At 53.8% G+C, this 17,211-nt stretch overlaps 1 protein-coding gene across 1 annotated transcript in view; it reads left to right on the forward strand.

The window, feature by feature from the left end:
• Window positions 1–12,783, forward strand: part of SETD2 (SET domain containing 2, histone lysine methyltransferase) — a 64,619-nt gene extending 51,836 nt beyond the window's left edge. Inside the window, exons 20-23 of the mRNA XM_075706522.1 lie at window positions 1,035–1,146; window positions 8,710–8,790; window positions 9,972–10,073; window positions 12,585–12,783. Coding sequence (XP_075562637.1) covers window positions 1,035–1,146; window positions 8,710–8,790; window positions 9,972–10,073; window positions 12,585–12,746 — 457 coding nt within the window. The 3' untranslated portion in view covers window positions 12,747–12,783. The remainder of the gene's footprint in view (window positions 1–1,034; window positions 1,147–8,709; window positions 8,791–9,971; window positions 10,074–12,584) is intronic.
• The last annotated feature ends 4,428 nt before the right edge of the window (window positions 12,784–17,211 follow it).

Below are 17,211 nucleotides of genomic sequence, written 5' to 3' on the forward strand. Positions count from 1 at the left end.
TGGCTTCACACAGAGTTTAGAGATGGAAAATAGTTGCCGCGTTAGGTCACCTCCGGACCTGATGTGGGCTGCTGGAGATCTCTCCTTTGCATCCCTCTTGTTCGTTCTGCTTGTGAGTGACTCCTCTCACCTGATGGAGAGTCCCGCACTCACCCTAGTCCTGCAATGACAGCGGTTTGTCCTGCTGGCCCCCATTTCTCCTGGTTGTGTTCCTCCCCCGATCTGTGGTTTTCCTCCCCAGCACCATCCTGTATCTGCTCGTAGGTGCCGATGGCCGTACCCTCCCATCTTGTCCACCTTGAGGGAATCCAGACCAGTTCTCCCCATCCCTCCCCAGTTTGAGCGTGGTGGGACTCTTCCCCACCCGTTGGCCTGAGGAGCCCAAGCAGGCTCTGACTGATGGCTTCTTCCATCTCAGCCGAGATGTTTCTGCTGAAATGGTGCTTCCCAGGCACGCTGAGCCAAGGAGAGCTCTAGCCCTGCGTTTAGCCTCTTCCAGCGTACGGATGAGCTTCGTGTCATCTGCCCATCCATCCTTTCAAGCTCCTGCTCATTCCTGTGGCCTTTCTCAAGACTTCTGGTCTTTGTCTTTTCCATGATGAGATGCCTGTGGCTGAACACTTGGCTTGAGGTGCCAAGGGCTGACCTGTGCTCTGCAGGAAGGAGTGTCATCCCCGAGGTCTCCGTTGTGATGTCTCCTGTCTTTCCATGCCGGAATCACTGACCTTCTTTATTTCATGCCTGTGACAAACTTCCCTTGATCCCACGTTGAGTGTCACCAGTGATAGAAAATTGTGCAGATTCCCTTTTTTAAGTTCTTCTTGCTTGGCTTTAGCCTTCTCCAACTTAGAGGCCTACTCAAACTCATCATCAATAGCAAGACAGGGCCATGCGTTACACCCATGTTAAGAGTTTCGATGACTGATGGAGACCAGATGTCCCAGTTGATGGGACAATCAATAGGATTGACAATCAAGGAGGTACCAGTTACTTTTAAGAGGGTGACGGTGGTCTGTCTGTCTGTCTTCCTCCAGGCAAACACAGTGGGACCCTCCTACCTGGGACAGCCCAGGGGATGACGCCAGCCTTGAACACGAAGCTGAAATGGACCTCGGGACCCCAACGTACGACGAAAACCCCATGAAGGTAAGTGCGGGCTCGGTGAGGGAAACTCAGCATTAACATCTCTTGGACAGACCGTGGGGATAATCCTGTCCTGCGGAGCAGGAGCAGCAAACGCCGGGGCTGTTGTTGGGGTCGGCATGGACTTGGGGGGGTGATGGAGGGACAGCAGTGGCCTGAGGTAAGCTGTCGTGGCTCTATTGACCATGGGGCCACTGGTTTTTTGTGCTTTAAAATAGTGATAGAGGATTAGCAGAGTTAAATTGTTCTTTTCTTGCCATTCTGAAATATCCGATGAAATACGCTGTGCTGCCCGGTAGCTGCCGAAGAGCAGCTTCCCCTGGTGGCTGCCAGGTTTTGCCCTGGTGACAAATAGTCGAGCAGGGATTTTTGCGGTGCTCTCACCTCCTCGTCCTTCTGGGTGCTGGCTTGGTAAAGATCCCGGTGCTCCCTTGCTCACGTCTCGGGCTGTGCTGACCGCGGCTTGGGTGAACGCAGGACTTCCCTGGGGGACGGCTGATGTTCTGCCCCGGATGCCAAGTGTTGCTGCAACCTCATGTGCGGAGACAACCTTATAACTGGCCAAAAAAAGGGCATGGCAAGGGATAACATTGAAATAGGAAAAACTAACAGTGCAGCAGCAGAAGCAGAGCTGGGAGCTGCGTTGCTTCCACCACCAGCTGCCTTTCTGCTTTCCTGGCGAGTGCCGCAGCATCTCCATCGCTCCTGCTGTCGAAGGTAACACCTGAGAGGACGGAGCTGCTCTCCAAACGGGACTTGATTTCCAGTTAGGTCCCTCTGCGGCCACATCTACCCCAGCGCTCGGCGGGAGGGGACTTGGCTGAGCCTCCTCCTCGGACACCTCTGCCGTCGGCACGGGTTTCCAGCTCTGCCAGCCCTGGCAAAGCAGGGCGGGCAGAGTCTGAGCAGCGGTCGTTGAGCCCCTGCAGATAAATCACCCTATGTACCTTTCTGATTCCCTAAAAAGAAGAGAGAAGAGCCATGGAAAGAAAAGTTCGTTGGGTTATAACTCTCAGGGAGCAGTTCTCTTGATGTTCCAGTGATACCCACAGACCCGTGACTGATTTTGCTGTAGGTACTGAAGGCGCCGTCCGTCCTGCAATGCCAAGGAACGGCTCCCACTGCTGCTGTCGCCTTCCCCATGTGCTGCCAGGATCCTAAGGGTTAACCCAATCCCCGTAACACCTCCAAGTACTTCAGCTGGGATTCCTGGTGACTTCGCTTAAACTACATTATTTACAAAGATAGAATCATAGAATTGTTTAGGTTGGAAAAGACCTTTAAGATCATCCAGTCCAACCATTCACCTAACATATATCTCCTTGTAAAAATGATCATTAGAAAATGAACTAAGACCTGGCACACGCTGCTCGGCCGCCCCACGGAGCCTTTACTCCTGCAGAGGAAGCCAGAAAAGCCTTTTAAATGATTTTTGTCCCTGGGTCGGCATCACGCGTACCCTGCCGGCATCCCCTGCCCTTCTGGGAACCTCGGCGGGCAAAGGAGCCAGTGGTCGCGGCACTGGGAGGATTCACAAACGCGCGAGTGTCCTGGGATCGCCGGGGCTTGCTGGATCCCTTCGGTGAGCTTCGGTAGCGTGCAGTGACCTTGCGCTGCACTGCCCTGGCTGATACCTCGCCTTAATGAACTCTCCAAGATGACTCAGGCTGAAAGAACAACAAATATTCCTCATTTGCCTGTTTTCTACAGCGCGTTTCACTTCCACGGGAAGAGTTTTCCGTGTGCTTGCCTGGGGTCGATCCCAGTTTATCTGCACTTGCCTGTCGCTTCTGGGTTGGGTTGCAAATTGCTGGGCAAGGATATCAGCGTGCGAAGCGAGATGCGAGAACCTGTTTATCAAACAGACCTTCATTTTAGGCTGTAAGGCGAGGTTTTATGAAACTGGAATAGCCATAAACTGCATCCCCGGGGGGGGATTTGCTGCTCTAGCTGTACGAGCAAAAGTCGAACGGCGTGGACCAGCCTGGAGTTATTGGGGAGCATCCCTGTGATGAGAACAAGGTGCTGAGAAGAAGGTTGGGCTCTCCGGAGCGAGAAAATGTAGTTGGTGCTGGTGCTTTGCAGCTTGGGAGTCTTTTTCCTACTGATTTTTGAGGGTCTTGGCGGTGCCTGTGATTGCAAAGGGAGCAACAAGGAAAGAAGCTTTGGTAAACGCGGGCAGGGGTTTATATGCCAGATTCAAAACCTTCAGGATAAAAAAGGTGCTGAGGACCGGGGCGACGCTCGAAGGGCTTCGCCTCGGGGCAGGCGTGAGATGGCTGCTTCTGCCCGGAGTTTTCGCTGCTCACTCAACCCCCCAAATCCCTATTTTCAGGTGCAAAACTTCTCGGAAAGCCATCAATACCTCATTCCTAAATTAACACCGGCCGCGCAGCTTTGGCTGACCTCATGGCGATGTGGTTCTTCCTCACTTTAGAGCTTTAAATCTTTTTCTTTCTCAGCCAGGCTCGCCTGAAGGTTGGGTTTTTCCCGGTCGTGGAAATAACATTGAATTCCCACGTGGTCATAGCTTGCTCACCGCCTCCGTAAAGATGCTTCCACCCTGAAATTGCAACCACATTCCTTGGATTTTTTTACCGCCCTCCTCCCCACCCCGCACCGTTTCCAAGAGGGATTAAACCCACCGGCATCACGGCTCCGGCCATCCGACAGCTGCTGCTGCTATTCCTGGTGTCCTCCGGCTGCGGGGCACCGCTCGCCCCGGCGAAACGCGTGCGACGGCGGCGACCGGGGTATTTTATTTCCTCCGGAGCCTGTTCAGTGCACTTCTGAGCATCACCTGCTCCCTTCTTGATACCCAAAAAGCCCCGGCGTGGCCGGTGTTACCGCAGCTGGTGTCAGTGGTGGGTGAGCTCGCCTGGGGCTCGCGCGCCGGTGTAGCGATTTTGATGGAAAGGCGCAAGAGGCGCGTGAAGCCACGCTCGCCTTTTCCCTTTAAAGCACGTTTTAAAACCTGCTTTTTCCCCTGCAAAAGGAGTTTCATGAGAGGGTGGCCCGGCGGAGCGCTCGGGGAGGCTGGCAATGACACGGGGCTGGATGCCAAAGGTTTTGCATCCTTTTAAGTAGGAAAAAGCCCGGATTTATTGCACGGATGTGTGTCTCTGCCCATCGGTACCTCCCAAAGAGCACGGAAAGGGCGGCATCAGTGGAGCAGATCCCGGCAACCTCAGAATCATAGAATCATGGAATCATTTAGGTTGGAAAAGCCCTTTAGGATCGTCCAGTCCAACCATTAACCTAACACTGCCACGTCCACCACTAAACCCATTAAGGGGAGAGGAATAATTTCATGTTTCCTGGCTTGGAGGCTGGATTATCCCGGAGAAAAGCATCACGCAAATTTCCCAGCACATTTGGCTTCTTCCTCCCCTCCGGCCGTCCCCCCATCCCAGGCTGCTTTTCCCCTAACAGCGTCTCTCTCCATCCCCACCTCTCCTCTGGAGCGTTATTCCACAAAGCAGTGAGGCTGATTAAATGGGAATATCCCTGGTTTTGGGGTTTTTTTCTTTTCCTGTGTTACAGTTTTCCTGGCGGGTGGCACGGCTTCGGCTTACGGGAGCGCTTTGGAGGGGCTATGGGGGAAGCACCGCGGTCCCATCAAAGGCTGAAGTCCTTTGATAAGGAGGTTTTAATATTAAAATAAAGATTAATTTTAGCGTAGGGGGAGAGAATCGGAGGAGTGACAGTGAGAAACACTGCTGGGCTGAGATAAGAACAGTTTAATAATTGAAATAAAGTGAAATAGTAATGATAATAATAGCAATATAATAATGATAATGATAATAATAATACACAAAACAAGTGATGCACAATGCTCACCACCCGCCGACCGATGCCCAGCCAGTTCCCGAGCAGCGATCGCTGCTCCCCGGCCAACCCCCCCAGTTTCTATACTGCCCATGACGCCGTATGGTATGGAATAGCCCTTGGGGCAGTTGGGATCAACTCTCCTGGCTGTGCCCCCTCCCAGCTTCTTGTGCACCTGGCAGAGCATGGGGAGCTGAAAAGTCCTTGACTGGCATAAGCAGCACTGAGCAACACTAAACCATCAGTGTGTTATCAGCGTTATCCTAAATCCAAACCACAGCACTGTGCCTGCTACTAGGAAGAAAATTAACTCTATCCCAGCCGAAACCAGGACAGCGTTTTATTTACGTGCGTCTTCATTGGGCCTCGGCAGCGACTCTGTCCTGGTTTCGGCTGGGATAGAGTTAATTTTCTTCCTAGCAGCAGGCACAGCGCTGTGGTTTGGATTTAGGATGAGAATAACACTGATAACACGCTGATGGTTTAGTTGTTGCTCAGCACTGCTTATGCCAGGCAAGGACTTTTCAGCTCCCCATGCTCTGCCAGGGGCACAAGAAGCTGGGAGGGGGCACAGCCAGGAGAGTTGATCCCAACTGCCCCAAGGGCCATTCCATACCATACGGCGTCATGGGCAGTATGGAAACTGGGGGGGTTGGCCGGGGAGCAGCGATCGCTGCTCGGGGACGGGCTGGGCATTGGTCGGCGGGTGGTGAGCAATTGCATTGGGCATCACTTGCTTTGTGTATTGTAGTTATTATATTGTTATTATTATCATATTATATTGTTATTATTATCATTACTATTTTACTTTATTTCAACTATTAAACTGTTCTTATCTCAGCCCAGCAGTGTTTCTCTCTCTCACTCCTCCGATTCTCTCCCCATCCCACCGGGGCAGGGGCAGCGAGCGATGGCTGCGTGGTGCTGAGCCCCGACAGATTCCCTGCAAGCTCCTCCAAACCCATCCTCCGGCTCTGCTTAAGCAAGCTACTTAGCGCTGATAATTTATAACATCCTTTGAGGGCTCAATTAAAATCCCGTCGTTAGACCAAACTGACCCGCGTAGAAAATAACTCCCTCCTTGTGCTGCCTCGGGGAACGAAGAGAAATTCGGGCGTGCCGGCCAACGCGGGGCTCGGCGATGGAGACGGGCTCGGTGACGCCACCGTGCCGGTGCCGCGCCGGGAGCCGGCAGGGAGCCATCTGCTCCCCATTACCAAGCTTTTGATGTCGGGACCCGAGCCGCGGGCAGGGAGCGGCGAGCTTTGATGTGCGGCCAGCCCAAAGATGCACCAGCGCTCGCCCGGGACAGCCCTCGGCAATGAAACTTCCCCGCCAAGGGTTGATTTAAGCTCCGGCGTTCGTTTGCTTACGGGACTTTGCGGCTCTGCCCTCCGGCCTCAGCCAGGCGCGTCTTTGGGGTTTGAGAGCGATGGGATGGCTCCTGCTTTTTTCACCATTACGTCAAAAAATTGGTTTTTTCTTTTAATTAAAAGAAATAGCAGGACACCTGCAAGGAGCAGGAGAAAGCAAACCTCCCCCGGCTTTGCAAGCCTTCAACAAAACCTTTTCCTCGCTCCATCCTTAAAATCCGAGTTGCCATAACGCGCGGCACCCAAACCTCTCTCCGGAACCCACCGCCGGAGGAGAGGTGCTGCTTTTCGCTCCCTTCAGCCTCCGAGGAGGTCGTGGGGCTTGAAGGGAACGCCGGCGGGAGCGGGGCGCGCGTGGGGAGGTGGGTGCTGAGCTGGCGGCCAAGGGATGCCCGCCGGGCTGCCGCGGGTGCCGCTATCTACGCCGTTAATACGGGCGGCAAATTAAATCCGCCGGTGCTTGCGCTCCGTGGGACGAGTCCTCGGGGGAGCAGCCAGAAATTCCTAGCAAATTCACTTTATCCATCTGCGCTCGGCTGTAGCTAAAGGTAATCTGCTGTAAACGCTCGCCGGTGGGATCCCAGCCGTCACGGGGACTTGGGCGCGAGGGCTGACAGCGCACCGGTACGCTTCTCTGGTGGCGATGGTTCTGCTGCGGCTGATAGCTGCGGCTGAGCGCCTGGCTTTGATTAACGGGCTGAATTAACGAGCGTTGCTCAAACGGCCCCCGGAGCGGGGTTAGGATAGCGTCGTCCCCCGCCCCGGCCTGGGTGTCCGGCCGTGCTGGATTCATCCCTGCAAATCATCGCTGTGCCGGGAATTAGGCTTTAATAGGTGTGAAATAAATGGGAGAGGGGATCAGCTGCCTTCCTTTTCCCTCACCTCCGGATCAAGGCGATACCGGATTTGGGCTGGGAAGCAATCCGGAATCGGGCTGGGGAGCGTGCTGGGACCGGGCTGGGAAGCACTCCAGAATCGGGCTGGGAAGCACTCTGGAATTGGGCTGGGGAGCGTGCTGGGGCCAGGCTGGGAAGCACTCCAGAATTGGGCTGGGGAGCACTCTGGAATTGGGCTGGGGAGTGTGCTGGGAGCAGGCTGGGAAGCACTCCAGAATCGGGCTGTGGAGCGTGCTGGGACCAGACTGGGAAGCACTCTGGAATCGGGCTGGGGAACGTGCTGGGTGTGGGCTGGGAAGCACTCCGGATTTGGGCTGGGAAGCAGTCTGGAATTGGGCTTGGGAGCGTGCTGGGAGCAGGCTGGGAAGCACTCCAGCATCAGGCTGAGGAGCGTGCTGGGAGCGGACTGGGAAGCACTCCGGAATTGGGCTGGGGAGCACTCCGGAATCAGGCTGGGGAACGTGCTGGGAGCGGGCTGGGAAGCACTCCGGAATCGGGCTGTGGAGCGTGCTGGGAGCGGGCTGGGAAGCACTCCGGAATCGGGCTGTGGAGCGTGCTGGGACCAGGCTGGGAATTGTGCCGGCACCAGGTTGGAGAGTGTGCCAGGATCAGGCTGGGAATCACACCCGGAGGGCTGGGAAGTGTGCCAGCATCAGGGGAGGGAGCGCGCCGGCACTGGGCTGGGAAGTTCACCGGGACCGGGCTGGGAAGCGTGCCTGGACTGGGGTTAGGAGAATGCCGGCATGGGGCTGGGAAGCGCCCTGGCACTGGGCTGGGAAGCGTGTCGGGACTGGGTTGGGGAGTTCACTGGGATCAGGCTGGGAAGCACGCGTGGTTTGGGGTGGGGAGCGTGCCGATATTGGGCTGGGAAGCTCACCGGGACTGGGCTGGGAAGCGTGCCTGGATCAGGCTGGGAAGCGTGCCGGCATTGGGCTAGGAAGTACGCTGGGACCAGGCTGGGAAGGGTGTTGGGAATGGGTTGGGGAGCGCACCAGCACTGGCCTGGGAAGTTCACCGGGAACGGGCTGGGAAGCGTGCCTGGATTGGGCTGGAGAGTACGCTGGCATCGGGCTGGGAAGCTCATCAGGACTGGGCTGAGAAGCGTGCTGGGTGCTGGCGTTGGGCTGGGAAGTGTGCCAGGACTGGGGTAGAAAGCGTGCTGGGAATGGGCTGGGAAGTGTGCCGGGACTGGGGTGGGAATCTCTCTGGGAATGGGCTGGGAAGTGTGCCGGGACTGGGGTGGAAAGCGTGCTGGCACTGGGCTGGGAAGCTCGCTGGGAATGGGCTGGGAATTTGACCAGGAACAGGGTGGGAAGCGTGCGCTGCCCGCCTGGCTGTGGGACAGGGGTGGGGGGCAGGAGCACTGTCCCCAAGGTGGTGACGGGGACAGGGATGGGGACAGGGATGGGGACAGGCAGATCCCTGCTCGCCCTGGGCAGCATCTCATACCCTTGGATTTCCCTTTCCAGTCTTCCAAGAAGCCCAAGACGGCGGAAGCGGACACGTCGAGCGAGCTAGCCAAGAAGAGCAAGGAAGTGTTCAGGAAAGAAGTGAGTTTCCCCAGCGCCCCGGCAGGTTCGGCTCCGTCCCACGCCGGTGACGGGACCCAGGGGGACGCTGGCGGGGGGTGTCGGGGTTCACCCTCCCACGCGCGGAGCAGCTGGGGGTGTTCAGCCTGGAGAAGAGGAGGCTGAGGGGAGACCTGATCGCTCTGCAGCTCCTGGCAGGAGGGGGCAGGGAGGGGGGTCGGGCTCTGCTCCCAAGGAACCAGCGATAGGATGAGGGGAAATGGGCTCAAGCTGTGTCAGGGGAGGTTTAGATTGGATATTGGGAGAAATTTCTTCATGGAAAGGGTGGTCAAGCATTGGACCAGGCTGCCCAGAGAGGTGGGGGAGTCCCCAACCCTGGAGGGGTTCAAAAACCGGGCAGAGGTGGCACTTTGGGCCATGGTTTAGTGGGCATGGGGGTGTTGGGTTGATGGTTGGACTGATGATCTTAGACATCCTTTCCAACCTTAGTGATTCCCAGTTTTTACTTTCATTATAAATGATCCAGCCCCCAAGCCAGGAAACATGGAATTATTCCTCTCCCCTTAATTGGTTTAGTGGTGGCCTTGGCAATGTAGGTTAATGGTTGGACTGGATGATCTTAAAGGTCTTTGCCAACCTCAACGATTCTGTGATTCCATGATTCTATGAAATGGCCTCAAGCTGCGCCAGGGGAGGTTTAGATTGGATATTGGGAGAAATTCCTTCACAGAAAGAGTGGCCAAGCATTGGACCAGGCTGCCCAGAGAGGTGGTGGAGTCCCCAACCCTGGAGGGGTTCAAAAAACGGGCAGAGGTGGCACTTTGGGCCATGGTTTAGTGGGCATGGGGGTGTTGGGTTGATGGTTGGGCTGATGATCTTAGACATCCTTTCCAACCTTAAGGATTCCTAGTTTTTACTTCCATTAAAAATAATCCAGCCCCCAAGCCAGGAAACATGGAATTATTCCTCTCCCCTGAACTGGTTTAGTGGTGGCCTTGGCAGTGTTAGGTTAATGGTTGGACTGGATGATCTTGAAGGGCTTTGCCAACCTCAACGATTCCATGATTCTGTGATTCCGCGGCTCGGGGACATCGGGGCGTCCCTCCGCGGTCGGATCGGGGGTCACCGGATCCCTGGGGACGCGTCACCCCCGGGGCCGGGGCCGGGGCGGTGGGGCCGGATCCAGGTCTCCTCTCCCGCAGATGTCGCAGTTCATCGTGCAGTGCCTGAACCCCTACCGCAAACCCGACTGCAAGGTGGGGCGCATCACCACCACCGAGGACTTCAAACACCTGGCGCGCAAGGTGACGTCCCCGCGTCCCCCCTGGGGGCACGGCATCGCAAGAATCGGCAATATGGGGAGAATAATAGCCGATATTTGGGGAATAATAGACAATATTGGGGGATTAATAGCCAATATTTGGGGAAAATTTGGGATCAATAGCCCATATCTGGGGAATATTAGCCCATATTTGGGGAATTTTTGGGATTAATAGCCAATATTTGGAGGATATTTGGGATTAATAGCCCATATCTGGGGAAGAATAGCTGATATTTGGGGAATATTTGGGATTAATAGCTAATATTTGGGGGATATTTGAGAATAATAGGAAATATTGGGGGAATAATAGGCAATGTTTGGGAAATATTTGGGATTAATAGCCCTTATCTGGGGAAGAATAGCTGATATTTGGGGAATATTTGGGATTAATAGCCAATATTTGGGGGATATTTGAGAATAATAGGAAATATTGGGGGAATAATAGCCAATATTTGGGGAATATTTGGGATTAATAGCCCATATTTGGGGAAGAATAGCCGATATTTGGGGAATATTTGGGAGTAATAGCCAATATTTGGGGGATATTTGGGAGTAATAGCCAATATTTGGGGAATAACAGGCAGTATTTGGGGATTAATAGCTCATATTTGGGGAATATTTTGAAATAATAGGCAATATTTGGTGATAACAGCCAATATTCGGGGAGTATTTGGGAATAATAGGAAATATTTGGGGAATAATAGCCAATATTTGGGGGATATTTGGGAGTAATAGGAAATAACTGGGGAATAATAGCCAATATTGGGGGAATAATAGCCGATATTTGGGGAGTAATAGGCAATATTTGGGAATAAGAAGAAATGTTTGGGAATAATAGGCAATATTTGGGGAATAATAGCTGTTATTTGGGGAATATTTGGGATTAATAGTCAATATTTGGGGGATATTTGGGGAGTAGTAGGAAATATTGGGGGAATAATACCTGATATTTGGGGAATAATAGCCAGTATTTGGGGATTAATAGCCAATATTTGGGGAGTATTTGGGAATAACAGCCAATATTTAGGTGATAATAGCTGATATTTGGGGAATATGTGGGAATAATAGGAAATATTTGGGGAATAACAGCCAATATTTGGGAGATGTTTGGGAATAATAGCCAATATTTGGGGAATATTCAGGAACAATAGGAAATATTTGGGGAATAATAGCTGATATTTGGGGAACATTTGGAAATGATAGGAAATATTTGGGGAACAATAGGAAATATTTGGGGAATAATAGCCGATGTGTGGGGGACGTTTGGGAATAATAGGAAATACTTGGGGAATAATAGCTAGTATTTGGGGAATATTTGGGAATAATAGCAAAATAGTTTGGGAAGAGGAACTATTTGGGGAATATTTGGGGAATACTAGGAAATACTCGGGGAATAATAGCTGATATTTGGGGAATATTTGGGAATAATAGCAAAATAGTTTGGGAAATAAGAGGAAGTATTTGGGGAATACTTGGGGAATACCAGGAAATATTTGGGGAATAATAGCTGATATTTGGGGGATATTTGGGGAATATTTGGGAATAATAGCAAAATAGTTTGGGAAATAAGAGGAAGTATTTGGGGAATACTTGGGGAATACCAGGAAATATTTGGGGAATAATAGCTGATATTTGGGGGATATTTGGGGAATATTTGGGAATAATAGCAAAATAGTTTGGGAAATAGGAAATATTTGGGGAATATTTGGGAATAATAGCAAAATAGTTTGGGAAATAAGAGGAAATATTTGGGGAATACTTGGGGAATACCAGGAAATATTTGGGGAATATTTGGGGAATAATAGCTGATATTTGGGGGATATTTGGGAATAATAGCAAAATAGTTTGGGAAATAAGAGGAAATATTTGGGGAATATTTGGGGAATAATAGGAAACACTTGGGGAATAATAGCAAAAGAGCTTGGGGAATATTTGGGAATAATAGCAAAATAGTTTGGGAAATGAGGAAATATTTGGGCAATACTTGGAATAATAGGAAATATTTGGGGAATATTTGGGGAATAATAGCTGCTATTTGGGGGATATTTGGGGAATATTTGGGAATAATAGCAAAATAGTTTGGGAAATAAGAGGAAATATTTGGGCAATACTTGGAATAATAGGAAATATTTGGGGAATAATAGCTGCTATTAGGGGGATATTTGGGGAATACTTGGGGAATAATAGGAAATATTTGGGGAATACTAGGAAACACTTGGGGAATAATAGCAAAAGAGCTTGGGGGATATTTGGGGAATATTTGGGAATAATAGCAAAATAGTTTGGGAAGTAAGAGGAAATATTTGGGGAATACTAGGAAACACTTGGGGAATAATAGCAAAAGAGCTTGGGGGATATTTGGGGAATAACAGGGACTATTTGGGAACTATTTGGGGACTATTTGGGGAATAGCAGCCAAACGGCTTGGGGAATCCCCGAGACTTGGGAGCGTTGGGAATGACGGCGGCTATCCCGGCCCTGCCTCCCCCTGCAGCTGACTCACGGCGTCATGAACAAGGAGCTGAAATACTGCAAGAACCCGGAGGACCTGGAGTGCAACGAGAACGTGAAGCACAAGACGAAGGAATACATCAAGAAATACATGCAGAAATTCGGGGCCATCTACAAACCCAAAGAGGACACGGACCTGGAATAACCCCCCGCTCCGGACCCCGGCGCCGCCGGACGCAGCCAAACCTTCCAACACCCGATTCTGCCAGGATTCGCGGTTTTAAACCACCAACCTGTGAATTTATTATTATTATTATATAATTTTTTTTTTTTTTTTTTTAAAAAAGAAGAAAAAAAAGGAAAAAAAAAAAAAAAAAAAAAAAGCAAAGACCCTTCGTTCCCGACGGCGGTCGAGGCGGTTTGTGCTGCCGGGGCGACGCGGAGGAAAAGCCGGGCTTTGCCAAGCCGGGCTTTGCCGGCTCCCGTATCCCGGCGGTGCTGTCGGACACGCGCGCCCCGTGCGTCACCGAGCTCTGTATTATATTTTAACGTATATGTGAATATATTGATAATTTTTTTTTTTTTTTTTTTTTTTTTCTCCTTTTAGCCCAAGACGTGCCGATACCACGGGAACACTTTGTAAGGATAGTTTTGGGTTGGGTTGGTTTTTTTTTTTTTTTTTTGGTGTTTTTTTTTTTTTTTTCCGGTTGGTTCCTTGGTTTTATTTCGGTTTCTGCGAGGTTTAATCTGTTTTCCTGTAAATATTGCGGAGCGGGGCTGCCCCCGGATTTCTGGCAGGCCTCGTGCTATGTTGATAAGATTGATTTTACTGCTTAAATCATTTTACTTTATCCAATTTTTACGGAACTTTTTATGTAAAAAAAAGGGAAAAAAAAAAATAAAAGAAAAAATGACAAAAAAATCGACACCACTCCCGGCCACGAAAGAGGTTTGGCACGGCGCGGGGTGGGGGGGCACGGGGGCCGGGTCAGGGTCCGTCCCCTCTCGCTCGGGGACCCCCCCTGTCACCCTCAGCGTCCCCCGAAGCCCGAACCCCCGCGGGGGGGGAGCGGGACGAGGTTTTGGGGCGCCCAAGCTCCGGGCAGGGGTGCCTGGCGCGTTTTGGTTCTTTTCTCTCATGCAGCGTCCCCCGGTGTCCCCGCCTGGGGTCCTTGGGGGGCTCCCCCATCACCCAGGGTCACCCACGTGGGACACACGGACGCCTGAGGACAAGAATCATGGGGACACACGGACGGCCAAGGACACGTCCCGGGGCACGCGGACGCTGGAGGACACGCGTCCCGGGGACACACGGATGCTTGGGGACATGTGGATGCTTGGGGACACACGTCCTGGGGACACATGGACACCCAGGGACACACGTCCTGGGGACACACGGACATGCAGGGACACACGGACACCCAGGGACACATGTCCTGGGGACACACGGACACGCAGGGACACACGGACACCCAGGGACACACCCCCCTGGGGACACATGGACACCTGAGGACACACGTCCCAGGGACACATGGAACACGTCCTGGGGATGCGCATCATGGTGACAGGCGCTTGGGGGGGACATGGGACACTTGGGGACACACGGACACCTGAGGACACACATCTCAGTGACAGGCGCTTGGCGGGGACACGGGACACATGTCCAGGGGACACACGGACACCTGAGGACAAACATCCTGGTGACATGCACTTGGGAGGGGACATGGGACATTTGGGGACACATGTCCTGGGGACACACATCCTGGGGACACACGGACATGTCCTGGGGACACACAGACACCTGAGGACATGTGTCCTGGTGACACGCTTGTGGGGACACACGGATGCTGGAGGACACACAGCCGCCTGAGGACACACATCTCGGTGACATGCGCTTGGGGGCAGGGGACACATGGACACCCGAGGACACGTGTCCCAGGGACAAGCACTTGTGGGGACATGGACACCTGAGGACACGTGTGCTTGTGGGGGACACACGGACACCTGAGGACAAACATCCTGGTGATGTGCACTTGGGAGGGGACATGGGACACATGTCCTGGGGACACACGGACATGTCCTGGTGACATGTGCTTGGGGACACACAGACACCTGAGGACATGTGTCCTGGTGACATGTGCTTGGGGACACACAGACACCTGAGGACATGTGTCCTGGTGACACGCTTGTGGGGACACATGGATGCTGGAGGACACACGGCCGCCTGAGGACACACATCTCGGTGACATGCGCTTGGGGGCAGGGGACACATGGACACCCGAGGACACATGTCTCAGTGACATGTGCTTGCGGGGACACACGGACACATGCTCATGGAACACACGGACACTGAGACCTGTCCCAGTGACACATGGATGCTTGAGGACACACACTGTGGTGACACGCACTTGGGGGGGACATGTGGGGGACACACAGACACCCGGGGACACATAGACACCTGAAGATGCATGTGCTGGCGGGGACACACGGACACGTGTCCTGGTGACACACTTGTGGGGACACATGGATGCTTGAGGACACACATTGTGGTGACACGTGCATGGGGACACCTGGGGACACGCATCCTAGGGACAGAAGGAAGCTTAAGGACATGTCCTGGGGACACACACCTCGGTGACACGCACTTGGGGGGGGACACACGGACACACATCCTGGGGTGACGTGATGGTGGGGACACACGGACACCTTGAGGACCCACATCATGGTGACACGCGCTCGTGGGGGGACACAGACACCTGAGGACACACATTCTAGGGACAGAAGGACACTTAAAGACATGTCCTGGGGACACACACACGCTCATGGGGACACATGGACACGCAGGGACACACATCCTGGGACCATGCGATTGTGGGGACACATGGACACCCGAGGACCCACATCTTGGTGACACACGTTTGTGGGGACACACCCAAGGACACGCATTCCAGGGACAGAAGGACACTTAAAGACATGTCCTGGGGACACACATCATGGTGAGATGTGCTCATGGGGACACACAGACACCCAAGGCCACGCATCATGGGGACACATGGACACCCATCATGGTGACATGCGCTCGTGGGGACACACAGACACGCGAGGCCACGCATCATGGGGACACATGGACACCCAAGGACATGCATCATGGGGACACATGGACACCTGAGGCCACACATGATGGTGACGCGCTCGTGGGGACACACGGACACCTGAGGACACACATCATGGGGACACACGGACACCTGAGGACACACATGATGGTGACATGTGCTTGGGGGGACACACGGACACCTGAGGACACACATGGGGACATGTGCTTGGGGGGGACACACAGACACCCGAGGCCACACATGATGGTGACACACACTCGTGGGGACACATGGACACCCGAGGCCACACATCATTGGGACACACGGACACCCGAGGCCACACATCATGGGGACACATGGACACCCATCATGGTGACATGCGCTCGTGGGGACACACAGACACGCGAGGCCACGCATCATGGGGACACACGGACACCCAAGGACATGCATCATGGGGACACATGGACACCTGAGGCCACACATGATGGTGACGCGCTCGTGGGGACACACGGACACCTGAGGACACACATCATGGGGACACACGGACACCTGAGGACACACATGATGGTGACATGTGCTTGGGGGGACACACGGACACCTGAGGACACACATGGGGACATGTGCTTGGGGGGGACACACAGACACCCGAGGCCACACATGATGGTGACACACACTCGTGGGGACACATGGACACCCGAGGACCCACATCATTGGGACACACGGACACCCGAGGCCACACATCATGGGGACACATGGACACCCATCATGGTGACATGCGCTCGTGGGGACACACAGACACGCGAGGCCACGCATCATGGGGACACACGGACACCCAAGGACATGCATCATGGGGACACATGGACACCTGAGGCCACACATGATGGTGACGCGCTCGTGGGGACACACGGACACCTGAGGACACACATCATGGGGACACACGGACACCTGAGGACACACATGATGGTGACATGTGCTTGGGGGGACACACGGACACCTGAGGACACACGTGGGGACATGTGCTTGGGGGGGACACACAGACACCCGAGGCCACACATGATGGTGACACACACTCGTGGGGACACATGGACACCCGAGGCCACACATCATGGGGACACATGGACACCTGAGGACACGCATCATGGGGACACGCACTCGTGGGGACACACGGACACCCGAGGCCACGCATCATGGGGACACACGGACACCTGAGGACACACATCATGGGGACACGTGCTTGTGAGGACACACAGACACCCGAGGACCCACATCATGGGGACACACGGACACCCGAGGCCACACATGATGGTGACACACACTCGTGGGGACACATGGACACGCGAGGCCACGCATCATGGGGACACACGGACACGCGAGGCCACGCATCCCGCTGCCACATTTAATGCACCCACCCGGGGCCCGGCCGCGTCCCCGAGCCTCCCGCCCTGTCCCCGTCCCCACACTGGGGCCACCAAATCCCCAAACCCCCCCCGCCCCCCCAAATTCCCCACCCCCCCCCAGAACCCCCCAAACCCCGCTTCCCCGCCGGGCCAAGCGGGGCGCGCCGGGGTCCCCCCGGGC

The sequence above is a fragment of the Pelecanus crispus genome, chromosome 2 (genome assembly GCF_030463565.1).
Source record: "Pelecanus crispus isolate bPelCri1 chromosome 2, bPelCri1.pri, whole genome shotgun sequence".
NCBI lineage: Eukaryota > Metazoa > Chordata > Aves > Pelecaniformes > Pelecanidae > Pelecanus > Pelecanus crispus.